The sequence below is a fragment of the Macaca nemestrina genome, chromosome 3 (assembly GCF_043159975.1).
Source record: "Macaca nemestrina isolate mMacNem1 chromosome 3, mMacNem.hap1, whole genome shotgun sequence".
Lineage (NCBI taxonomy): Eukaryota > Metazoa > Chordata > Mammalia > Primates > Cercopithecidae > Macaca > Macaca nemestrina.
In genome coordinates, this window is record NC_092127.1 from 189291692 (window position 1) to 189318274 (window position 26583).

Genomic DNA, 26583 nt, shown 5'->3' on the forward strand with positions numbered 1-26583 from the left:
CCATTTCTCCCTACTACTTCAGACAAGGTGGCAAATTTTAATTTGTAATCCTTGGCATTCTGATTAGGGAATTAAGTGAAAATGAAGAATGGCATCTGGATGGCTGCACAAGGCTTAATTAACCAAGCCATACAACTGGCACCCAGAAACGGATGAATAAGCCCTGACTCCCCTCTTGGTACAAGGTCAGCCCTGCACTTACGAGGCTCCAGGCCTGGCTCTTCACCAGGCACCCAGTGAAGAAGGAGCACCCATTCAAACAAGAGGGGAGTCCCTTTCTTCTGAGAACAGTCATTGAGCTCACAAAGTGGAATGAGTCAGACATAGCGGGGCTCTTCTCTCAGGCCAGTAGGTAGTTGTTCCTGAAAAGCATGACACAGAGCTGCTTCTGGTTCTACCTAGGATCTACGTCTTTGTGTCACAGGACACCATTTCTCGGACCCAGGGAGGATCAGGAAGCTGCTCAGTTTTGCTCCCCAGGTCTCCCATGTTCAGTATGCTTTCAATTTTCTTGAGAAAGACTCAAGGAAGGGCAAATCACCCTGACCACTTCTCTTTAGGGTCTGCTAATCTGACCAGGGCTCACAGCAGCTATTCGCATAAGGACATGTCCCTATCACAAGTCTCTTTCACATCATTATACATGACAGTATCCCGAGGCTCTAGGTTATGGGTTCCCTGTTTGAGAGATGAGAAAACTGGGCTCAGAGAACGTCTGTAAATTATAAATGTGCCTGAGCCTAAACAGTGAGGAAGCTCAAGTCCCATTCTTCACTCACCAGATGTATTGCTGTGGGTAAACCTCTCAACCTAGCTGAGCCTCAGCTGCTTTGACTGTCAAACACTGAAAATAAGATGCCATACCAAAAAGCAGTATGATGAGCACCAAATTAAATAAGGGGTGTGCACATTTCTAAAAGTGACATAAACATAAGGTATTTTATCTGAAAACATAAGGCATTATAGTTTATCGTTATCTTGATGATTCCAAATTCCCAGAAATTACCCTCCAGTGGGCAGTGAGTGGGCAGAGAGCTACAAATCTTGAACCTAGAATAAAAAAGGTTTCCTGTAAATGACATCCAATACGAAGAGTTCACATTTGGCCCCATTATTAATCATCAGCAGTCTAACAAAAAGCATGTTAAAATAAAAATAATCAGATACAACCAAATAAGAATTTGATCTGGGAGAAATGAAGCCCAGCTTTGAATGATCTCAATCTCTGATAGGATTAATATAATCCATAATTATGCTACTAGCCTCTTAGAAGAAGATAACATCACCCTCGTCCTCAGATTGTCTTTTCAACTTCATATACAATGTCTAGCACATATTAAAAAATACACAGAGATATGAGACAAGAAAACATGATCAAACACTGAGTGTATGCCAGATAACAGACACAGAATGAGGGTACAGATAATAACGTCTTCAGGCAGCGACTTTAAAATAATTTTGTTTGAGAGTAAATTAAAAAAATAAGATTGAGATTTTTGGCCAAAAAAAAGGAAAATTAAAGAAAACATAAAGAAGTCATCTTAAATATCTGTTGAAAGGAAAAAAGGAATGGTAAGGCCATGCTGATGAACCTTATCTAGTTAAGGTTACCTATTAGACTGTGAACCATGTGTCCATCCAGGAGAAATCTTGGACAATGATTAAGAGCCTGGACCACGGAGCAGATGATCTGAGTTTAAAACCTGACCCTATCATTTACTAGTATACGCCCTTGGGCAAGTGACTTAACCTCTCTCAAGTTCTCATCCATAAGATGTTACAGAGAGCAATACCTACTTCATAGGCTTGTTAAGAGGATTATATGAGTTAGTTCTGTAAAGTTCTTAAACAGTGTCTGGCACTATCTGCTATTGCACATAGGAAGTATGATGTTAATATTCATTAACTACATAAGAAGAACTGAATTCAGTTCAGCATACAGTCACATCACCTGGTCTGGCCTTTCTCCCCTGCTGCCTCTTCTTTATTTTCTATACTTAATACCCCAATCTGCACATCAGCCACACTTGGCTACTGACATCTCACCAAACGCACCTTGCTCCTTTCACATCCTTACATCTGCCCTTTCTTTCCTCTGTCTGAAAATCGTTTCCACGCTTAATCAATTTGGAAAGCTTCTTCATAAGCTTTCAGAATCAATTCAGATTCTCTCCCTCTTAACTGAGTACTAGACTTAATACCTGGATGATGAAATAATCTGTACAACAAACTCCTGTGACATGAGTTTACCTATATAACAAGCCTACACACATATCCCTAAACTTAAAAGTTAAAAATAAATAAAAAAATTTTAAAAAAATAATTAGTTCAGCCCGGGCATGGTGGCTCACGCCTGTAATCCCAGTACTTTGGGAGGCCGAGGCGGGCAGATCACGAGGTCGGGAGATCAAGACCATCCTGGCTAACACGGTGAAACCCCGTCTCTACTAAAAATACAAAAAATTAGCCGGACGTGGTGGTGGGCGCCTGTAGTCCCAGCTACTCGGGAGGCTGAGGCAGGAGAATGGCGAGAACCCGGAAGGCGGAGCTTGCAGTGAGCCGAGATCGCGCCACTGTACTCCAGTCTGGGCGACAGAGCGAGACTCCATCTCAAAAAAAAAAAAAAAAAAAAAAAAAAGTTCAATGCCACCTCCTCTGGGAAGCATTTCTATGACTTTCTCAGAAGTAATTACTTCTTCTTCTGTGCTCTGCCAGCCCTGACCCTCCCATTAGCATGGTAGTCACCCAATTTTGTGGTCACTTCTGTTTATGTTTCAGTCTTTCCCACTAGATCAGACTTCCTTAGAGCAGGAAGTATGGCTTCTACACTTCTTTTCCTAGATGCCAAACATTCAGTGCATAGCCGTTGTTGAATTATGACTACAGAGTGACAAATGATTAACTGAATGAATGAAATATACTCAGTGTTTGGTCTTACGTCACTGTCATTAAAACATTCATCACATCTGTGGAAGTATAATGGGATTTAGAATTCTTACTCTTCTAAGGCTTGAAGCATGCTACCAGGGTCCTCGGAAGACAGAATGTCTATCATTTGGTCGTTAAGGGAAAGGTCCTCATTCACGCCATCAGCTGAGGTGAACGGCAAGGGTTCCAGCTTGCTGTCGTACTGCCAAACCTTCAGGAGAATTGCAGAAATAATAATTGATTGGGCCTTCTTGTAAATTCCATGTGCTGAGAAAGCCAGGAGGGAAGGCCAGGGGTCTGCAGTCAGAGTACCCAATCAGCCACACCACTGGAAACACGGTAAACTGAGACAAACTTTTGCAAATGTCCCTGAGCCTCCGTTTTCTCTGCAAAGAAATGGGATCGTAATTCCAATAGCCCTGCGTGAGGACATTGTGTGAGTAAAGTGGAACAATGGAAAGAAAGAACTTTTCAACCTGTAAGACCTATAAAATATTTCACTGTCATCATCTTTATCATTATCAGGTAGAGGAGACCTCACAACGGGTATGGTGGACCTCGACATCAGAGATCTGGTTGGTTTCTAATCAGAATACAGGATTGGGCGGGGCATGGTGGCTTACACCTGTAATCATAGCACTTTGGGAGGCTGAGGTGGGTGGATCACTTGAGGTTAGGAGTTTGACACCAGCCTGGCCAACATGGTGAAACCCCGTCTCTACTAAAAATACAAAAATTAGCCAGGCGTGGTGGCAGGCGCCTGTAATCCCAGCTACTCAGGAGGCTGAGGCAGGAGAATCGCTTGAACCCAGGAGGTGGAGGGTGCAGTGAGCCAAGATTGTGCCACTGCACTCCAGCCTGGGCGACACAGGTGAGACTCTGTCTCAAAAAAAATAAAGAAAAAGAATATAGGACTGTGAGCTGGAAGTGACATTAAAGATAACTACGCCCAACCCTCTGATTGGATAAGAGATAGATCTGTTTCGTCTCCAATATCATTAACACTGCAAAAATGCATGATAGTTATAGCTAACCTATACTAATTCTTGTCCCTGTGGCAGATATTATTTTCAGTGCTTTCCTTGTGTTATCATGAAGCTGTTACAACAAGGAAGTGTTGGTGCCCCCACTTTACAAATAGGAAAACTGAGGCTCACAGAAGTGAAATAACGTTATTGAAGGCCACACAGCTCAAAAGAGTCCGGTTGATTTTTGACCCCAATCCAACTCTGAAGGCTGCCTTCTGTTTTACAGCAGACCACTGACCACTACTATGCTGGCAAAAAAATAAAGAAAAATGTGAAAAGAGTTCATTCTGCGATGCCAGGAAATAAGTACTGCAAGGGTCTTTAGGCCTTAAATCAAATTCATACTCTTGCTTCCCTCTGTGCAGTTCTCATGATCTGCCCTAATCTCTGGGAAATGAATCCTGCTCCGACATCAAAGCAGCAGGGTGTGCTTAGTTCCTCTGATTGATAACAGCTTTGGGAGAATCAGTACAAGGTCTGATTAGATGGGCCGTTTTTCTTCTCACTTTTGCCTGCCAAGGAGACTGTGGGCTGACCTCATTTTGAAATGACAATCCTCTCCTCCAAGAAGCAGGGACAAAATGCATAACAGGCTCCTCACCTAGGCTGGGGTGGAATTTTCAGCCTCCAGGGAGAGGGGGTCCCCAGAAGCTGGGTCCCAGCCTGTGCCTGGCCATGTTAAGCAAGTTGTTTAACCTCATGGACCTCAGTGTTTTCAAGCTAAAGTGAGGGAGAAAGATGACATATGTTCCTGCCAAGGTGGTGCACCTCTGGGTGACAATGAGTCACAGCAGGGGCCCTTGCATAGTTGGTTCTTTGCCATGTCCCCTCCTTGAGCACTGCAGTGCCCACCAACCCAAGACCCACCAGCCAACACCCCCAGTCCTTCCCTGAACGGTTCATCCCGTCACCCCACACACATCCCGTCACCCACACTCATCCCGTCACCCCACATGCATCCCGCCACCCCACACACATCCCGTCACCCACACTCATCCCGTCACCCCACACACATCCCGTCACCCACACTCATCCCGTCACCCCACACGCATCCCGTCACCCCACACGCATCCCGTCACCCCACACGCATTCCGTCACCCACACGCATCTTGTCACCCACACTTCAACCTCACATCCACCATCTTCCAAACCACCCTCAGGGCAGACTCACCCGATGTCTGGTGAGCATGCTTCCCTTCAGACACTGATAGTGAACCATGAGGAAGAGGGCAGCCCAGGTCAGCACAAGGGAGAGGAGGAAGGCAATGAAGAACCCCGCTGCATGGAGGCCGTGGTGCGGCAGAACCTGTGGAGACAAGAGGAGAGCAGGATTCATGCATGGTCAGACTGCAGGTCTCCCAGGCCACACAGATGATCCAGTGTCAGAGTAGACCAAGCAGGGAGCCAGGGGACTCACTTGCATTTGAGTCCCGCTCTGCCAGCTGCCAGCTGGCTGCCTAGAGGCCCTCACTGGTCCTCTCTGAGCCTGAATTTCCTCAGTGCTTGACAAGTCTTTCAAAGAAAGACCTGAGGCATGGTGATTTGCACACAATAGTGCCATCCAGCCCCAAGCCTAGCACATCACAGACACTCAAGAACGTTAAGTTCCCAAATCAAATACATGATAATCCGAAGGATTCGTGGCATTTTTTGAGAATCATGGGCAGAATTTTGCAAAGGCCAGAGGAAGAACCCATGGCACCCTCACCTTCCCACTACACTCTATAACTTTAAATAATTAAACCCCAAGTTTTATGGTATTACACTTAGAGAAAATCTCTTGTCTTCTGACTAGTGAGATTAGTGGCCCACACTTAACTCTACCCCTCCTTCCCTGCTTCTGCCTTCCAGCATTTATTAGGTTTATAACATATATATTTTGTTCTGCAACCAGAATTCTGATTATTGTTTATAGGTTAATTCCAGCAACTATAAATTTTAAAAGACAATATTATTATGATTAGGCAAATGTTGCTTACTGCAGAGTAAAGTAATTGGATCCAATCCTGTGTCACTAAATATCTGCCCCTCAAAGGAGTATGTTCCTAATTCAGTCCCTTTTCTCACACTTGATCAATGATTTCAAATCAGGCTACATTTTTAGTTTGCTTCAGTGTGAATTAGCATTTCCTTGTGTGACTTTTTGTTTTTCCTGAAGTTTTTCACGGCCTATCTTTTTTCTTCCTAGCATAAACCCATGTTCTTAATAATACTATCTGTTACAGGGAGTCAAATTTACTTTTTCTTAAAGTCATCATTCCCAGAGTTCTTTGACTTTCTGATTTAATCAGACCTGGCTACTTTCTAGGTTTTCTGGTATCATAGAGAGATTTTCTTTTTCTTCACTGCCTTCTATATTGTCACAGCATTACTCATTGAAGAAAAACTGTTTCTTGGATCCGATTTCTTCCTTTTTCTTGGATAATTCTTTATTATTTTGATGAAGTATCCTAAGTATCTATTTATTCTCAAGTAAGTTTGTTTAGAGAAGATATTCTTTTCTCACATCTAGCAATACTGTCACTTAGTTCTCAGTTTGATTGATAGTATGGCTGGCTACATAATTCAAGGCTCAAAATAACTTTCCCTCAAAATGCTGATGGTGCCACTCCACTGTCTTCTGACAGAAGTGTGCCTGATAACCTTTTGGAAGGATCTGTTTTTGTTTTCTGGGTGCTTTTTAAGATTTCCCCCTTTTCCCTATAGTTCTGAATATCCTACCATTTAAAAGATTTTTGAATACATTTCTAATAATATATAAAAAGGCTTATATACTAATGTAACTTTGCAAAAAAATACATACAGTATAATCTCCATTTCATTAAAATAAAAATAATGTGCATATATACATATACTTGTGTAAATTATAAAGAAAATCCTCCAGAATTTTATTTGAATGTAATTTCTTGACGTTTTTCACTTTCTTTATGCTTGTTTTCTAATATTTCTACAACGGGTATGTATTACTTGTGTAATAAGAGACAATAATTATTTTTACTACTATTATGATGATGATTATAAAAAAATGTAAAGGCAACTTTGATAGATGAAAATCACCCAGACTGCTGAGGCTTTGTCAACCCAAATCACAACTCCACTTCTTCCTATTTTCAATCCTGCTCCTTTCCGTTTCCTTTTATAGGGGGTCACTGATTGTACCAAGGGTCCCCAAGGCCACCTGCATACAATCCCACTCACAAGTATGGTTTATTACAGCAAAAAGATACAAAGCAAAGTCAGAAAAGGGAAGAATGTAGTAAAGTCCAAGGTAAACAAGACACACGCTTCCAGACTCCAGAGGAGTCACAAAATACGTGCTTAATCCCCCCAGCAAGGGGTTGTGACAACTCATGTGAAATGTTTTCTACCAGGGAAGCTCATTAGGGACTCAGTGTCCAGGGTTTATATTCAAGGCTGATCACATAGGCACCCTGGCATGTACCAAAATTTCATACTCCAAGAAAAACAGCAAGTAATCAGCATAAACTATACTATATGTAAAAAACAGTTCAGGCACAGGGAGCCATTCTTATCAGTTTTCAGAAGATGGGAATCCTGAAATTCAAGTTTCCAGTCACCAGCCCAGGATCAATCTTGTAAGCAAGTTTTTCTAAGGATAGCAGCCTCCAGCTGGATATGCTAACTCTTCTCTGCACAATGGAAAGCATATTATACCCCAAACTCTGCATCAGCATCTGTCTCCAGAAAAGCCAACCTGTGACAATTAGTTTAATTTAAAATGACTCCAGACCACAGGCCACCGAATGTTTTGTTTAGGAGCTAGAAGACAATTAGCCTATTCCTCATTCTTGTGGCCACAATGCAGATTGTAGTCAAGGTTACATTTTTTCTGACAGACCAATGAGGCCACCGTGACCTTCTAGACTGTCAAAGTTAAGTTAGGTCAAAAATAGGAGCTTCAGTTCAAATGTTTATTGAAACCTGAATCGAAGTGTAATGTCACTTATAACTTGCCTTTGATAAATCAGCCTCTGTCCACAGAGGCTGTTATCAGAGACTATCAGAGAACCAATTATGTTTTCTTGCTCTAACATCCTCCTGATCCTAAATCTTGAATTTTGATTAGCACCAAAATGAAATCCAAGTACTCCATTTGTTCTGGACATGTCCCTCTGTTCCCTGAGCCCTGACTGTGTACGTACTACACAAGAAAATAATCGATAAGCTGAATAAACATAAATAACATTGCATGGAGGTTATGTCAAAATACTGATGGAAAGGAAACTAAAAAAAATCTGTCTGTAAAAGAACACAGTAGTTAAAGATCAGCAATCTGTTTTCAAGATTGTTAATCCCCTTTACCTTCAAAGAAGGCAAAAATTTGTCTTTTCATCTTTGAGAAGAAGGAATGGGAGGTAAAGGGGATTAACACTTTCAATCACCTACAATACACCAACCTCTGGGCGAGGTAAATGTAGTGAGTTGAGTTGAGTTGTGCCCTCCAAAAAGACATGTTGAAGTCCTAACCTCAATACCTATGAACGTGACCTTATTTAGAAATTTTCTTTGTAGATGCAGTCAAGTTAAGATGAGGTCATACTGGGTCACAGTGAGTCCTAAATCCAATGATTGTGTCTTCACGAGGAGAGGGAGATTGTAGACACACACAGAGAAGATGGCCATGTGAAGATGGAGGCAGATACTGAGTGATGCAGCTATAAGCCAAGGATTTCAAGGAATGTCAAGGATTTCTGGAGCCACCAGAAGGTAAGAGGCAAAGGAAGATGTTTCTCCAGGGTCTTTAGAAAGAGCATGGCCCTGCCTGCCAACACCTTAATTTCAGAATTCCAGCCTGCAGAACTGTGAGAAAATTAAATTGTTGTTTTAAGGTACCAAGCTTGTGGAGATTTATTATGGCAGCCTGAGGACACTAACACAATGCTTCATAAACTTTATTTCATTCAATCTTCTGTAATCCCCTGGAACACGTATCATCCCTGTTCTACTAATAGACAAATGGAGATGCAAAGAGATTAAAAAATTAATTGAAGTTCACAGCTAAAACAGAATTAGCTCTGCTGGACTCCAATGTCTACGTTTGCCCCACTAAAGCTGGACACTACTTACTGTCCAGGGGGCTGCATGTTTTTCTAAAATGTTTTTAATCCTAATCTCCCATACCATGGTAGAAGTTAGTTGTATGATTGACATTACATATGGACAGCATCACTCTACTGTAAAAGGCAGGAAAAGAACTCTCTCGTATGTTCCTTCTCCCCTTCTGTCTCCCTGCCTCCCTCCTTCCTACTTCATGAAGTGGAAATGGACAGCTGAGTCAGGCTACCTCAAATCTCTTCCTCTTTCCACTTCCACCTTCTAAATCCACATCTTGAGATCTTCCTTTCATTTTGCCACAAGGGCATTGCCAAGAGAAACTGAAGAGTAGAGGTACTGTGGGCAGTTCAGTGGAGCAGGGTATAGATCAATGCTTAAAGTATCAACACAGTTGTGGGAATGGAAGCCTGGATCTAGGAAGAGGGAAAAACCAGAGCCAGTTCTGCAGATCCCATCACCTTTCACCCCCTTCTCTTACAATTCCTGCTTTCTGACACCAAGTGACAAGCAAACCTAGGCAGAGCCTACCTCCATGGGGCAAACCCACTCATGACCCTCACTTTCTTAATTTATCTGTGTTGTTAAATTACGCTAGGCCCTGCCCTGCCTACAATGCCTCTACTCTTCAATCTTCCTCAATGAAGAATGACCAAAGAAGAGTAAAATCTCAATATGTAATTTTATGAGGAGAAGGCTCCACATAATCACTACCATCACTATAATCATCACCAACATTAACATTACCACCATGATTATCAACATCATCAATATCCCCATCATCACTATCTTCACTATCACCATAATGATCAACATCTTCATTAACACCATCATGATCACCATCAGCAGCAGCATCACCATCAAATTCATCATCACCATCACCACCATCACCATCGCCACCTTCATTATCGACATCATCAATATCTCCATCATTTTCATCTTTACCATCACCATCAACAGCATCATGATCACTATCAGCAGCATCACCATCAAATTCATCATCACCATCACCACCATGACCATCACCACCACATTATCAACATAATCAATATCCCCATCACCATCATCTTCACATTGGCCAAAACCACCATCACTATCAACATCATCAATATCACCATCACCATCATCTTCACCATCACCATCAACACCATCATCAGCAGCATCACCATCAAATTCATCATCACCATCACCATCAGGACCACTACCACCATTACCATAGCCACCATCATTATCAACATCAATATCTCCATCACCACCATCATTATCAACATGATCAATATCCCCATCACCATCATCTTCACATTGGCCAAAACCACCATCACTATCAACATCATCAATATCACCATCACCATCATCTTCACCATCACCATCACCATGATCATTGTCAACATTAACAATAGCCCAATCACTTTCACCATGACCATCACCACCATCATTATCAACATCATCAATATCACCATCACCATCATCTTCACTATCACCATCAACACCATCATCAGCAGCATCACCATCAAATTCATCATCACCATCACCACCAGGACCACTACCACCATTACCATAGCCACCATCATTATCAACATCAATATCTCCATCACCACCATCATTATCAACATCATCATCACCACCATCATTGTCAACATTATCAATATGCCAATCACCTTCACCATGACCATCACCACCATCATTATTGACATCATCAATATCTCCATCACCATCATCTTCACCATCACCATCACCATCAGCAGCAGCAGCAGCATCAAATTCATTATTACCATCACCACCATGACCACCACCACCATTACCATAGCCACCATCATTATCAACATCATCAATAATCCCATCACCATCATCTTCACCATGACCATCACAATCACTATCATCATCATCAATATCACCAGCACCATCATCTTCACCCCCACCACCATCAATGCCATCATGACACCATCAGCAGCAGCATCACTGTTACCATTGTCATTTCAGAGAACATGTATTATGCAGATACTAAGCACCAGGGATGGATCCAAGTGCTTTACATGTATTAATCCATTTAATCTCCATAATAATACTCTGTGATGGGAACTATTTTAACCCCCACTTTATAAATTATAATGTCATTGTAGAAATAAGCTTTTAAAATGGCCCAAGGTCACAGAGAGAGTAAGTAGTAGACCTGAGACTCACATCCAGCAGCTGAGGTTAGTGGCCTTCACACCCCACCTGCCTCTCCTAGGCTGGCCCTTTATCAGGAGCCCTGCATCGAGCCATCAAGGGTTTGTGCCACTGTTAACACTTTCATTCCCACTCTGGGTATGCAGCTCACCTTTTGGGGGTGAAGGAGTAGCAGCAAGGCAGATTTTGGAACTCCTGAGTCTCTGGCCAAAAGCCTTCCTAATCCTTTCAAACTTTAATTTTGAATTTTGTCCAGACCAGGCTTTATTCCCCTTTATTTCTTTCTTCCTTTCCCTCTCTCCCTCCCTGCCTCTCTCCCTCTCTCTCTCTCTTTCTTTCTTTCTTTCTTAGATGGAGTCTTGCTCTTGTTGCCCAGGCTAGTGTAATGGCACAATCTCGGCTCACTGCAACCTCCACCTCCTAGGTTCAAGCGATTCTCCTGCCTCAGTCTCCCAAGTAGCTGGGATTACAGGCACCTGCCACTATGCCCAGCTAATTTCTGTACTTTTTGTAGAGATGGGGTTTCACCATGTTGGCAAGGTTTGTCTTGAACTCCTGACCTGATAATTCGCTGGCCTCAGCCTCCCATAGTGCTGGGATTACAGGCATCAGCCACCACGCCTGGCCTCAAGCAACATTTTAAGTGCATAATTCTTACATCCATTTCACATGTGCAGAAACCAAGGTTTCCTATAATTTTGTTTCCCTGAAACTCTCTATTGAAGTGGACACATCAAGTGGGCTGCCAGGACTGACTCCGTGTCTGGATATGACACTACACCTGCCTGACTCACAGGAGTCAATGGAGCCCTGTACTGGGTGCTGGAAGAACAAGGAGGAACCAAAGCCAGGCCCTGCTCAAGGAGCTCACGTCCCACAGAGGAATGAACAGGCAGGCAGATGCTGATGCCACAGTGTGCCTGGGCTGAGACTGGGGAGCCTGGAGGACTCGGGGAGAGGGGGGAGCTCCTCTCTTAGCTCAAAGGACAGGAGAAGGCTTTCCAAGAGGTGATCCAGTGGGCAGAGGAGAATGAGCTGGGCCAGGGGGAGGGCGAGCTTCGAGAAGGACTGGCCTGAGCAGGGCCTGAAGCTGGCAAGAGAAGCAGCCCCAGCCCAATGGGGCCTTTGAGAGCACATTAGGGATTTGCTGTGTCATCCTAAGGGAATCAGGGGAACAACTGAGAGGCTTTAAGCCATGAAGAAACATGGTTAGATCAGTATTTTAGAAAGATAACTCTGGCCGCCTTATGACTTCAGCCTGGAGGAAGGTAAACCTGGATGCCAAGAGAGAAATGGGGGGCATGAAAAGAGGCTGCAGGAGGCAACAGGACACGCCAGCAAAGACCATGGACTTTGGCCTTTGATGAGGGTTCAACTCTTAAATCCACCCTCTTCCACACTGTGGGAGGCTGGGTCTCCCCAGCTCTGAGAGGAAACAGGTCAAAAACAGAATTACCATACAACCCAGCAATTTCACCCCCAAGCACATACTCCAAATAATTTAAAACAGGTATTCAAACAAAAATCTGTTCTCGAATGCTCACAGCAGCACTGTTCACAATAAGCCAAATGTCCTGATGAATAAAGAACATGTGTATATCCATAAAATGGAATATTATTCGGCCATAAAAAGGAATGAAGTTCTGGTGCATGCTACAACATGGAGGAACACTGAAAACGTGATGCTAAGTGAAAGACGCCAGACACAAAAGGACACATACTGTGTGATTCCGCTTATCTGAAATGTACAGGGTCGGCAAATCCAGAGATAGAAGCAGAGGAGTGGTTGCCAGGGGCTGGGGGAGAAGGAAATGGGAAGTCACCAGTGGGCACCAAGTTTCCTTCCAGAGGTGAAAATGTTCTGGAAGCAGACAGTGGTGATGGCTGCACAACACTGTGAAAGTAGTAACTGTCAATAACAGTAAATGTTATGCTGTGTGTACTTTACCACGCACACACAAACAGTGCCTAATGTTTAGGGTTATGGTACACAGAAGTCAGTAAATCTGAGCCGCTATTACTACTACTGTTATTGGCTGGTGGGAAGGGTACAGACTAGGAGACAGAGTCAACGGAGTGTTGTGATGGAATGGATATGTAAGAGGCCAGACACAGGAGGAGCCAACAATGTCCCTGAATCCAGCTCAGGGGACGGGATGCTGGTAGCACCCACCGCTGCAGTGACAAGTCCAGAACCGGAAGTGGCTGAGAGCACCAGAATCAGCTCCACGTTAATCATACTTCTGAGAATCCCTTAAACATGCTGCAGCCAAACTCCACTGAGAATCACTGTAAGTTCAGATTCCAAAGAGCATCTTTACCTTAAACCTCATTGTCTAAGAATAAAGAAAAAGATGGTTATCCCGGCTTCCCATCCCCTAGAGTCTTCCTTACTTTCCTTCTTGTCTCTGGAAAAGAATCATCCACGATTACCACCCCTTTAATCACATATTAGCAGGAGCAGATGCCTTTGATGAATTCTGTCACTGCATTTATGAAGAGCGATGCTGGATAAACAGGCCTTTCAAAATGAATGCTTTAAATGCTCAGAATTCAACACCAAGTTACAAAAGCCTGATGAAGAATTGTTTACGGAGTTTGACTTCAATTATGTACTAAATATATTCATAGCCTTGTGGATGGCGAGATGCGAACATGTTAACAATGGTTCTCCCTGCTGGTGGGATTACGGCATGAAGCTATTTTATTCTTCCAACTTTTCTGTATATGGAGGGTGGTGGTAAGGAGAGAACATTTCTTCAAAATGCCCATAGTGGCCTTATATTAAATCCCACCCACCCAACCCTTCAAAACACAGAAAATGCTTGATGAACATGGGAGATGACGAATGTTTTCTCTGGAATAGAGTCTGCGAATCATTTACTTGAAATCTTTTACTTTGAGCTTGAGACCCAAGAAGCAGAGGGGTGAGTGGCTTGCTGGCCCTTGTCACACAGTCCTTGAGGGGCAGTCCTGAGGGCAAAGAGACCCTTGGCCTCCCAGCTGATAATTCTGGCAAGACTGAGATGTCAAAGGTAATCACAGGCAGAGACAATCACACCAACGCAGCTTTGCTAATTTACCAATCTAGCGAATAGCATCTGGAGTAGAGAACGCATCACACAGCATGACTCTGACTGCAATGGTGTTGAGTTCTGAACCTGGCCAGTTTCCAGAGCCTCTCTGGACCGGAGGTTTTTACTCTAAAATGAGAAAGTGGGACTAGATAACCTTTAAGGTCTCTTCCAGTTCAACAATTTTATTCTGATGTCAACAAAAATGGATTAAGTGCCATCCAGAGGACTAATCTCAACTTCACACAGTGCCAGGCTTTAATAAATGATCCAATGCATAGGACCGCAGCCAAGGGTACAACTAGCTGGCCAGGGGAGGGCTAGGGCATCACAGAGTGCAGATGCTGGTCAGGGTCCAGCAGGAGGTTTATAAGTTACCCAAAGAACAGGTAAGATAATACTCCGGAGGCTGAGGCAGGAGAATGGCGTAAACCCGGGAGGCGGAGCTTGCAGTGAGCTGAGATCCGGCCACTGCACTCCAGCCCGGGCTACAGAGCAAGACTCCGTCTCAAAAAAAAAAAAAAAAAAAAAAAAGAACAGCATGTGCAAAACCAGAGCGTAATGGAAAACAAAGGCACCCAGTGGCCCTGGGAGATGGTTAGCAGGGATCAGCTTTCCTGATGGATCCTGAATGGGGGCCCCTCAAGAATAGAAAGCAGGCACGTTCATGTTTTAGGGAAGACCACTCCAGCGTGGACAATGGGTTGGGTAGGGAGTAAAACTGGAGGCACAAAGGATAGGACGCTGGGGCGGTCATCAAAACAAAAAATGCAGGTTAGGGCAATGGTTAGTGGGCTTGGAATGTCCACGGAGAAGGCAAAAATGATAACGTGCAATTGTGTGCAAACCCCCAAGCCTACAAATCCAACTCACAGGCACGTGATTTTGCCTACAGAGTGACACGGGCCGCCACTGTGCTTCAAGGGCACCTCGTAAGCCTCATTTTTGGGAAATTATCATACCATAGATAGCTGTCTATTGTGGCCTTCCATCTCTTATAAATAAGATTCTCTTTATATATTAAAAACATTAATCTTTTGTCTCTTACGTATATTACAAATATTTCCCCAAGTTACTCATTTATCTTTCTGAGTGCAGTTTTTAAATGTAAAGTTTGCAACTATGTGTACCTAAATCCACAGTTTTCTCCAGATCATATCCTATTAGCCCATATTTACTTTTTACAAATTGTTATATTTACTTAGATTTTAATCTAATTAGGAAACTCATTTTTGTCTTTCTTTCAAAAGACCCAGTCAGTTGTTACTAAATTCATGGATGATACATCCTCCTTCTCCCATTGGTTTAAAACATATGTGTAGATGTGTGTGTAGATTTTATCTTTTGTTCCACTGGTCTGATGTTTCTTGTAGCAGTCAAATGCTGCATTACTGTAGCTTTGTAATATTTTTTTTTTTTGAGACGGAGTCTCGCTCTGTCACCCAGACTGGAGTGTAGTGGCCGGATCTCAGCTCACTGCAAGCTCCATCTCCTAGGTTTACACCATTCTCCTGCCTCAGCCTCCGGAGTAGCCGGGACTACAGGCGCCCGCCACCTCACCCGGCTAGTTTTTTTTGTATTTTTTAGTAGAGATGGGGTTTCACCGGGTTAGCCAGGATGGTCTCGGCCTCCTGACCTTGTGATCCACCCGCCTCGGCCTCCCAAAGTGCTAGGATTACAGGCTTGAGCCACCGCGCCCGGTGCTTTGTAATATTTTTAATATCTGCTAGGGTAAACCCTCCCACATTACTCTTCATTTTCAAAACCTTCCCATCTGGGTTCATAATTTATATTTTCAGGTAAAACTATTTTTTTCACATCCCCTCCAAAGTCCCATTAAAATGAGTATTGGAGGCTGGGCGTGGTGGCTCATGCCTGTAATCCCAGCACCGGGAGACTGAGGTGGGTGGATCACCTGAGGTCTGCAGTTCAAGACCAGCCTGACCAACATGGTGAAACTCCATAGCTACAAAAAATACAAAATTAGCTGGGCCTGGTGGTGGGTGCCTGTAATCCCAGCTACTCAGGAGGCTGAGGCAGGAGAATTGCTTGAACCTGGGGGGGCAGAGGTTGCGGTGAGCCGAGATCGTGCCATTGCATTTCAGCCCGGGCAACAAAAGCGAAACTCCATCTCAAGAACAACAACAACAACAACAACAACAAAATTAGTATTGGAATTGCACTCTGAATGAATTGGGGTATCATAACAATTGGTTTAAATGTCTCTCTCTGATTAGACCTGAGATCCTGGCAGCAGAACACTGCAACCTGTTCTCTTGGTGCCTGGCACAGTACCCGGTCCTTTCATGGGCACATGTGATGAACACAGAAGGGGCTATCTAGTGCCATCTGAGACCTGCACTCAATGTGTGATTCTCATTTTCTCTCAAAAAGACAGTACTTTCATCCAGGAGACAGAAAGGGGAAGACAACTTCTTGAGAAAAAATGAGAAACAATTTCTTGGGGCCTCATTTTCCTCGGCTGACATGTGTCAGTTTCACCCTCAGGGAAGTAACAGGAAATTAAGGAGACAATGGGGTAGCTCCCAAATGCGGGAGAATCTCTATTTACACGATGGAAGCCTCCCGTCTTTACTCTGTATTTTTAAACTGCCTGATGCACACATCAGGGGCGCTGCCACCCTCCTGGCGAGCTCATCCTATTCATCACCACCACACCTGTCTGGTGTAATTCCACAGTCTCTGCAGGATCCCCCGTCAGCCCTGCTGGAACACACGCCATGACTGCCACAGCCTTGCCTCACCCTTATGTGTGTGTCACCCAGCAGTGCTTGGTTCATGCCTGTCCGGCAGTCAACACTGGCTTAACCTAGAAGTCAGATCTTCAGCTGCTCCTTCCCCAACTTTAATTAAATCTTACCTTCAAGACCCAATTGAATTCTTCCTCCTCCAGGAAGCCTGCCAGTCCACCCAGCCCATGGAGTTCTCTCTCTCTCTGCTGTCAGTGTCCATGGTGCAAGCAATCTATATTTCAGGTCACAAACTCAAATTCAGCCAGTGCTGTGCATTCTTCGGTCCTTTTTTTCCATTTACTGCCTCGGTGTGAGGGTGGGGATGGTGGGTGACAGGCAACCCGAGTGTCCACGCTGCTGCACGCTACATTACTTCCTAGAATCTTGCACTGAGCCTGACATACACTTATAGCACCTGTGTGACCCCGATGGGCATTGCAGCATGAGGCCCTGATGCAAAACATTCATTGTCAGCATCACAGAACACTTGGCACAGCTGTGTTGTTCTCATGTGTAAATAATAATACTGACGATGATAACAGCTGATGTTTATGGAGCCCTCACAGTGCCGGGCACTGTGTTGAGTGCTTTACATCCCTTGATCCATTTACCTCAACAACCATCCTGTGAAGTGAATATTGTTATTACTCTCATTTCACAGTTGGGAAAACTGAGGCCCTCAGAGGTATGTGATGTGCCCAAGGTCACATGCAATCAGTGAGGGACAGGGATTCAAAGCCAGGCCTTACGGTCCAAGAGTCTGCTGGGCTCACACAATACCACAGGGCCACCCTGTGCGTACACCTCTCCCCACTCAACAGGGAGCTCCCTGAATGTGGTCCACAGCCTGGGGGCGCCTGTCCTGGGGGCCGATGTGGCTGAAATTCAGCGCCAGTTCCAAGGCCAGGACTTGCATCCACAGGTTTGCATCCCAGGGGGCAACTATTCCTCTTTCTCCTGAAGGCAACATGCAGGTGATGGGAAGCCTGGAAGACCTGGGCATGGCTCAATTCCATCCACAAGTGAGTCTGCGGCAGCGGGGAAGGGCTCGCAAATACCCTTACATGAGTGTTCTCCGCCTTTTATTACACTCATGCAGCGACCAGCCACCTCCTCCTGAGCAGCAATCATCGTCATCGATGACAACAAGCTCAATCATGGGATATTTACCTGCTGAGTGCCATCTACAATGTACCGCGCAGTGGGGGACATGGGTGAATCCGACATGGCCTCACCCGCCAGGAGCTCACAGACCACCAGGGAGACTTGTTACCAATGCACCTGACAGCCCCACTAAACCGAACACTCACCTAAGGCCAGCCTTGTACTTTCTCTTCATCTCTTCTGTGCAGGACTCTGGCTCTCTGGGAGGCGGTATGGCCCAGTGCCTGACAGCAGGGATCCGGAGCCAAACTGCTGGGGTTCAAATCCTAGTCCTGCCACTTACTAGCCATGCAGAAAAGAGTTAACATCTTCAGCCAGAGACTGGCATCCTCTGAAAGCCCTTCCTGTAGGGCTGGGCCTCAGCGGATGTCTGGGAACATGGATTTTGGGAGGGTTTCCACTATTTTCTGGTAAGAGTGGCTCTCTGCTTTCAAACTGTCTGTGCAAACAGTGTGGCTTAGGCCGAGCACCTGCTTTCCTTCTGGGAGTCTGGAATCCTGGTGTACGCCAGGCAGAGAGTGCCTACGTGGCCAGCCCCCAGTAAAAATTCTGGCACTGAGTCTCTAAGGAGCTTCCCCGGTAGACAATACTTCACATGTGTTATCACAACTCATGCTGGGGGAATGAAGCGTACCCTCCATGACTCTGCTGGGAGAAGACTCTTAAAACTTGCAGGTGATTTTCTCCAAACTTCTCCCCATGCAACTTTTCCCTGTGCTGATTTTGCTTTGTATCTTTTCATAGTAGTAAGTCACAGCAGTGGGTACAACTACAGGCACGCATCACCTAACAATGAAGAGATGTTCCTAGAAATGCATTGTTAGGTGATTTCCTCATTGTGCAAACATCACAGAGTGACTTACGCAAACCTAGATGATCTAGCGGACTACACACCTAAGCTCTATGGTATAGTCTATTCCTCCTAGGCTACAAACCTGTACAGGATGTTACTGTACTGAATACTGTCGGTAACTATAACACATGCTAAGTATTTGTATATATAAATAGATCTAAGTATAGAAAAAGTACCAAAGCCTGTAATCCCAGCACTTTGGGAGGCCGACGTGGCCGGATCACTTGAGGTCAGGTGTTCAAGACCAGCCTGGCCAATGTGGTGAAATGCCATCCCTACTAAAAATATAAAAACTAGCTGGGTGTGGTGGTGGGTGCCTGTAATCCCAGCTACTCAGGAGGCTGAGGCAGGAAAATCGCTTGAATCTGGGAGGCAGAGGTTGCAGTGAGCTGAGAACGCACCACTGCACTCCAGCCTGGGCGACAAAGCAAGACTCTGTCTAAGAAAAAAAGAAACAAAGAAAGAAAAGAAAAATACGTATAAAAGAAAAAAAATACACTTGTATAGGAAATTTACCGTAACTCGAGCTTGCAGGACTGGAAGTTGCTCTGGGCGAGTCAGTGAGTGAGTGGTGAGTGAATGTGAAGGCCTAGGGTATGATTGTACACGACTGTAGACTTTAGAAACACTGTACCCTTAGGCTACACTACATTTATTTATTTATGTTGAGACAGGCTCACTCTGTTGCCCAGGCTGGAGTGCAGTGGCATGATCTCAGTTCACTGCAACCCCCACCTCCCAGGTTCAAGCAATTCTCATGTCTCAGCCTCCCGAGTAGCTGGAATCACAGACATGCACCATCTTGCTCAGCTAATTGTTTTTGTATTTTTAGTAGAGACTGGTTTAGCCGTGTTGGCCAGGCTGATGCTGAACTCCCGGCCTCAAGTGATCAGCCCACCTCGGCCTCCCAAAGTACTGAGATTACAGGCATGAGCCACCATGCCTGGCCACTAAATTTATTTTTAAAATATATGCTGTGCAGGTTTCTTCAGTAATAAGTTAATCTTAGCTTACTGTAACTTTTTATATTTTATTTTAGTTTACTTTAAGTTCTGGGATACATACGCAGAACATGCAGGTGTGTTACACAGGTGTACATGTGTCGTGGTGGTTTGCTGCACCCATCAACCTGTCATCTAGGTTTTAAGCTCCACATGTAATTGCCTTTGCCCCCCACCTCTCGACAGGTTCCAGAGCGTGATGTTCCCCTCCCTGTGACTTTATTACCTTTGTCGTTTTTTTTTTTTTTTTAACATGTTGACTCTTTGGTAATAACACAGCTTAAAACACAAATACGCCGTACAGCTGTACAAAAATAGATCCTTTCTTTATATCCTTACTCTGTAAGCTTTCTATATTTTTAAGGTTTTTTTTTTTTTAAAAAAACTTCTTAAACTTTTTTGTTAAAAACTAAGACACACGCACATTAGCCTAGTCCTGTACAGCGTCAGGATCATCAATCTCACTGCCTTCCACACTGACACCTTGTCCCCCTGGAAGGTCTTCAGGGGCAGTAACAGGCATGGACCCGTCATCTCCTAGGATAACAAGGCCTTCTTCTAGAATCCCTCCTGACGGGCCTGCCTGAGGCTGATTTCTAGGTAAGCTTATTTTGGATTTGATCAGTGGAAGCAATACACTCTAAAATAACAATAAAAAATATGTATAGTAAATATGTAAACCAGTAGCATAGTCTTTTATTGTCATTATTATTTTTTTTGAGACGGAGTCTCGCTCTGTCACCCAGGCTGGAGTGTAGTGGCATGATCTCCACTCACTGCAAGCTCCGCCTCCCGGGTTCACACCATTCTCCTGCCTCAGCCTCCCGAGTAGCTGGGACTACAGGCGCCCGCCACCACGCCCGGCTAGTTTTTTTTGTATTTTTAGTAGAGAGGGGGTTTCACTGTGTTAGCCAGGATGGTCTCAATCTCCTGACCTCGTGATCCACCCACCTCAGCCTCCCAAAGTGCTGGGATTACAGGTGTGAGCCACCACGCCCGGCCAAGTATTATGTTTTGGACATAATTGTATATGCTAGACTTTTTACGATTGGCAGCACAGTAGGTTTCACACCAGAATCACCAAACAGCTGAGTAAACACACTGTGTTACAATGGATGTTACACAATCACATGATCATTAGGTGACAGGAATTTTTCAGCTGCATTGTAATCCTATGGGACCACCTTCATATATGCAGTCCACTGTTCACCAGAATGTCATTATGTGGTGCGTGACTGTACATGTAAGTCCCGTGAGTCACCCTAGAGAATCATCGAAACTGGGGGCGGGTATTGGGGACTCTGACATTCTAGCCATGGGATCTTGAGCAAATTACTTGACTTTAATGTGCCTCGGTTTCCCCATCTGAAATGGCAGAGATTTTAAAATAGAATATGTCTCACAAGACTGTGGTGAAGATGATGTAATTCCACATATGTAAATTGCTCGGAATGCCTGGCACCCAGTAGGTGTTTAAGAAACGTGAAGTGTTGTTACCTGGTGAATTAACACTCAGTTAATACATGAACGAGTGAACATGTGAGATGCAAATGATTAAACTGAAGAACAGAAATGGAGAAGTATTAATGGTGAACAGCAGAAGCAGAGAGACCCACCCACAGACTGCAGGCTTTGGGAAGATCTGGGAAAACACAATGTCACCAGCAGCTTGACCTAGGGGCAAACACTGGGAACAGGTAGGAGCACAGCTGGACAGTAGCACAGACAAGCAGTGGAACCTCAGCCTGTCCAGCCCATGGCCCACCTGCCTTGCCCAGGTGGAGGGTCGTCCAGGGAAACCAGTCAGATAGCCTCAGGGCACACGGGGGACCCAAGAGACAGCAGAGTCCCAGCCTCAACGCATAACTGGGGGTCCAAGGCCAGCAGCCACCCCTCCCCATGGCTCCAAGGATAGGCAGGACCCACATGGCACAGGTGTGAAGAGACACAGATAGAAGGCAGGGGGTGCTCAGGGCATGTCATGTTTCCTACCGTTATGCTTTCTTCTGCTGTTATGGAAAAAAGCGCTTTCAGCTGTGTTCTGTTCTAGAAGAGGAAAAAAAAAAACGCTTTCAGCAACAGTTTGGGGTCTGACACACGGGGTAACATTTGGTGTGATTTCCAACCTGCCAAGCCTGGAGCTATAATCAGCCCTAACTGCTGCACAGGTCAGAGCTTGTGAAGGTCTCACTGTCAGGGGGAAGGGCATGTGGGGATAGGATCCCTCCCTCTCTACCGGAGGCTTTGTGAAATCCAAGCACCAGCTTCGCTAACATCCAGAGAAAGGCATGGCAGCATGCCCTTGTGGAGAAACGCTTGGGGTTGGGGTTGGGAGCTGACTCCAAGCCTGTGACCAACGTAAGTCACCTCCACTCTCCCAGCATCTAGCTCCTTCACAAAGGTAGATGCAATCCTGGGCTCTGACTGCACTGCACGTGTTCTTCTCTTACTCAAATGCACTTGATTCTCCAAGCCCCAACTCCCTGTGGGTCTATCCATAATGTCCTCGAATATTCCTCTGCTGAGAAGATACAGGAAACAGCAAAATAAAGTGTGTGATGGTATCCACCTGTCTAACCGCATGGTGACCGAAAAGACCCACTGTGAGAACATGCTTCTTCCTGGGGGTAGAGGCACAATAGCTTGCCACTGACAGGCAGTCTATAGGGTGGTGATTAGGGCCAAGCTGAGTTAATACAGGGCTCCACTGCTCACAGCAGTTGAAACTTGGGCAATGTATTGGCCTCTCTTTGCCTCTGTTTTCTCATCTGTGAAATGGTAATCATATTTCAGTTCACAGAATTGCTATGAGGATTAACTTAGGTAATATAGAACCTTGAAGAGTGCCTGGCACTAGGGAGTGCTATAAAATATTACTGCTATTGGTGGCTGTAGGTAGTAGTAGTAACATTAGCAGTAGCAGCAGTAGTAGTAGCAATAGCAGGTCAGGCGCGGTGGCTCACACCACTGTAATCCCAGCACTTCGGAAGGCCAAAGCAGGTGGATCACCTGAGGTCAGTTCAAGACCAGCCCGGCCAACGTGGTAAAACCCCATCTCTACTAAAAATCAAAACTTAGCCAGGTGTGCTGGCAGGCACCTGTAATTCCAGCTACTCAGGAGGCTGAGGCAGGAGAATGGCTTGAACCCAGGAGGCGGAGGTCGCAGTGAGCTGAGATCATGTCATTGCACTCCAGCCTGGGTGACAAGAGTGAAACACTGTCTCAAAAATAATAATAATGAAAAAAAATTTTAAAAAGCAATAGCAATAGTTATAGCAGTAATATTATATAGAACCAGACTGGCTGGGTTTGGTGGTTCACACCTGTAATCTCAGCACTTTGGGAGGCCAAGGTGGGTTTATCACCTGAGGTCAGGAGCTTGAGACCAGCCTGGCCAACATGGTGAAACCCCGTCTCTACTAAGAATACAAAAGTTAGCCAGGTGTGATGGTGGGCGCCTGTAATCCCAGCTACTCAGGAGACTGACAGAGAATAATTGCTTGAACCCAGGAGGCAGAGGTTGCAGTGAGCCCAGACTGCACCATTGCACTCCAGCCTGGGTGACAAGAGCAAAACTCTGTCTCAAAAAAAAGAACCAGACCTTGGGATTTAGAGCTTGCAGCCCAGTGAGCTCAGCAACCCATGTAATTCTCATTATAGACATGACTAAGGCATGTTTCTGTAACCTGAGCTATGCCCCTCCCGAGGTAACAAATCCCCTGATCCATGCCCTACAGATGTTATGGCAGCAGCGCTAGGAAGCAGTGGGACTTCCCAAATCCACTGTGGGCCAGCAGGGTGACCTCATGGAGGCTTCGGAGAAAATCAAAACACTGTAAGTCTTCTTTTCATGGGAGGGAAATGGAACAGTTTTAGAACATGACTGTAAAGAAAAGACACCTCCGAGGCATTCATTCACTTTGCCCTTTCTGTTCTTGAGTCACCTCTGCTTTGGAATATGTATGGTGTCTAGGAGTCTCAGGGTCTCTTGAACTGGAGCCTGAGGCTAAGTTCAGAGCCCACATTCCAGTACATTCTGCTGTGTTCCCACAGATACGCAGATAGGAGCCTAAAGTGTGCTATCAAAGATCATCTTCAACTCTTTACAAAGCGTAAATCCTCACCCCAGTAAATGCATGCAGTTACGACATAAACTTCAAGGCTTCAGAAACATGTTTTAGTTCCTGGCACGAAGCCAGAAAACATGGACCAAGTGGGATTCAACACATTGTTACTGAGCACCTACTATGTGCAGGGTTCTCTTTTTGGCACTGGAGACGCAGCTGTGAACAGGGCACACGAGGCCCTGGTTTCACGGAGCTGACATTCTAGTGAGGGAGGGAGGGGGTTCCTAGGGGGTGGAGTCAATATCACAGACAGGAACCAAACAAAGTAACAGGCAGGACTATTTCAGCTTGGGGCAGGGGAAGCCACGAGGAATGTCCTCCTGGAGCATGATGGGAGCCAGGCTCTGCTGAACCATAAACCTCCCCCTGCCCAAGCCAGCCCGGCCCAGGAACACACACAGCTGCCCAGGGTTTTAGCTCCTGAAGCTTCCATTTCATTTTATTCAGAGTTTCTGATTTGCTTTCTGATTCTTACCTTATCTTTTCCTTATCATTATCTTATCTTTTCTTTCTAATTGACTTGGTTTCCTGTCTTCTGAAATTGTTGGGATTTCTTTTGGGAAACCTTTTGGAATTTTATCCTTAGTTTCAAAAATCTGTCTTTGTTCTCTATTTTTTTAACTTTATACTAAATTATTTCCTGAGAGAATTGTCCTTCCCAATAGTTTCATGTCATTTTCTTGTATCTTGTATTTAGCCTCTTTCCTTTTATCTAAATTTGTCTAAGGTTTTTTGTTTTGTTTTGTTTTGTTTTCCTCTCATTGCAGCAGAAACGCCACAGTGGCCTTGCAGCCTCAGGGTAGAAGGAGGCCTCAGGAGGCAGCTGCAGGGTACAATCTGATCCTGTTATGGGACCTGGGGCAGTCACAGTCATGCTATGAGCCGCATCTTCCATGGCCGTGAATAGGGAAGACTTTCTCCAGGGGCTGAAGCCACAATAAAATGGCAAAAGGAAGCAGAGCATCATGATCTCCTTGAAGTCAGAGACCACATCTCCTCCAGCCTGTACCTGGGGCGTGCAGCACCTGCCAGGACAGGCAGCCAGCCAGTTCATTGCATAAGTGAACCCACCACAGGGGCAGTGAGAGATGGGGAGACTCACAGTAATGGTGTTATGGGCCAGACAGTTTCCCAAAATTTGTATGTTAAAGTCCGAAGTCCCAGTGCCCCAGGATGTGACTGCATTTGGAGACAGGGTCTTTACAGAAGTAATCAGGTAAGGTTGCTAGGCTGGGTCATGGTCTTGCATGACTGGTGTCCTTACAGAAGAGGTTAGGACAGACGTGCAGCCACGGAAAGTCTTAGGAAGACACAGGGAGAAGGCAGCCTCCACAAGCCAAGAACAGGTCTCAGAAGGAATTAGCCCTGCAGACACCCTGATCTCCGGCTTCCAGCCCCCCAGACAATACATTTCTGTTGTTTTTAAGTCTAGTCTGCGGTACTTTGTTACGGTAGCCCTGGAAAATGAACAGTAATGGTAACTACTGGTTAGGTGCTTACAGTGTGCAGGACACAGTGAAAAGAATTCACATGTATTGATTACCTATCCTTATGAAAACCTTGTGCGAGGCCCAGAGGGGTTAAGTAACTTAGGCAAAGTCACAGGGGCATTACTAACGGAGCCCGGTTCACGGCAAGGTGTGTGAGACTCCAGGGCCTGTGCCCTTATCTGCTAGGTGGCATCACTGAAGGAAGGAACTAACAGGTCTTCTGTCTGAAGCGTCCCTGTTTCTAAAACAATCTCTCCTGGCAGTGGCAAGACAGAGATTAAAGTAACAAAGGTAATACCTGTGACGAGCTCTGAAAGGTAAGTTGGGCAGGAAGCTTGAGGCTCTCCCCGTTCCCAAGGTCTCCAGCCTGGAGTGTGGCTGCATAGCTGACAGCAAAGGCATCTCCCACTGTGCAGAGAAAAGCACGTGTGATTCAGTGAGGGCTCAGCCATGCCCCCGGCCGTGCCCCACCACACCCCAGACACATCCTGGCCCTTGGCTTCCCTGGTTCCAAGGGAGGCCACCATGGCAGTGATGCCTGCAGCAAGGAAGCCTTTTGTATTGCACACAGCTAGGTGCGAATTCTCTGAGTGGTAAACTGGGGACAGTGAGCTGGGCGGACTCCTGGACTCCCACTCCTGACATTTCCATTCACGAGCGGGGGTGCACTACCTGCAATAGGGCTGGCTCTCCTAGCCCTTTCTCACTGTGCAGCACGCCTCATCCCATAGGTAAGTTTGGGTGGGCCGCACTCAGCCCATCCTGCTCGGACGAGGCTGTACCAGGACTGGAGGCCTTTGCCCAGTGTGGCCAGGTGGGTGACAGAGCCCGTCTAACTCTGCCAGTCACTGTTCTCACCTAAGCTTGTCCTCCAATCTTGACTTTCTCCCTAACAGAGGTTACTTATAGCCCTAAAATGCCAC

General features: G+C 45.3%; 1 protein-coding gene across 10 annotated transcripts in view; it reads right to left on the bottom strand.

Moving 5' to 3' along the window:
* LOC105483923 (EvC ciliary complex subunit 2) overlaps positions 1-26583 on the bottom strand; it is a 186286-nt gene that overhangs the window by 136468 nt on the left and 23235 nt on the right. For all 10 annotated transcript variants that reach the window (XM_071093882.1, XM_071093880.1, XM_071093879.1 and 7 more), the window contains exons 6-9: positions 25959-26068; positions 22036-22089; positions 5128-5262; positions 3000-3139 (exon numbers count right to left, since the gene is read on the bottom strand). In XM_071093882.1, coding sequence (XP_070949983.1) covers positions 3000-3139; positions 5128-5262; positions 22036-22089; positions 25959-26068 — 439 coding nt within the window. The remainder of the gene's footprint in view (positions 1-2999; positions 3140-5127; positions 5263-22035; positions 22090-25958; positions 26069-26583) is intronic.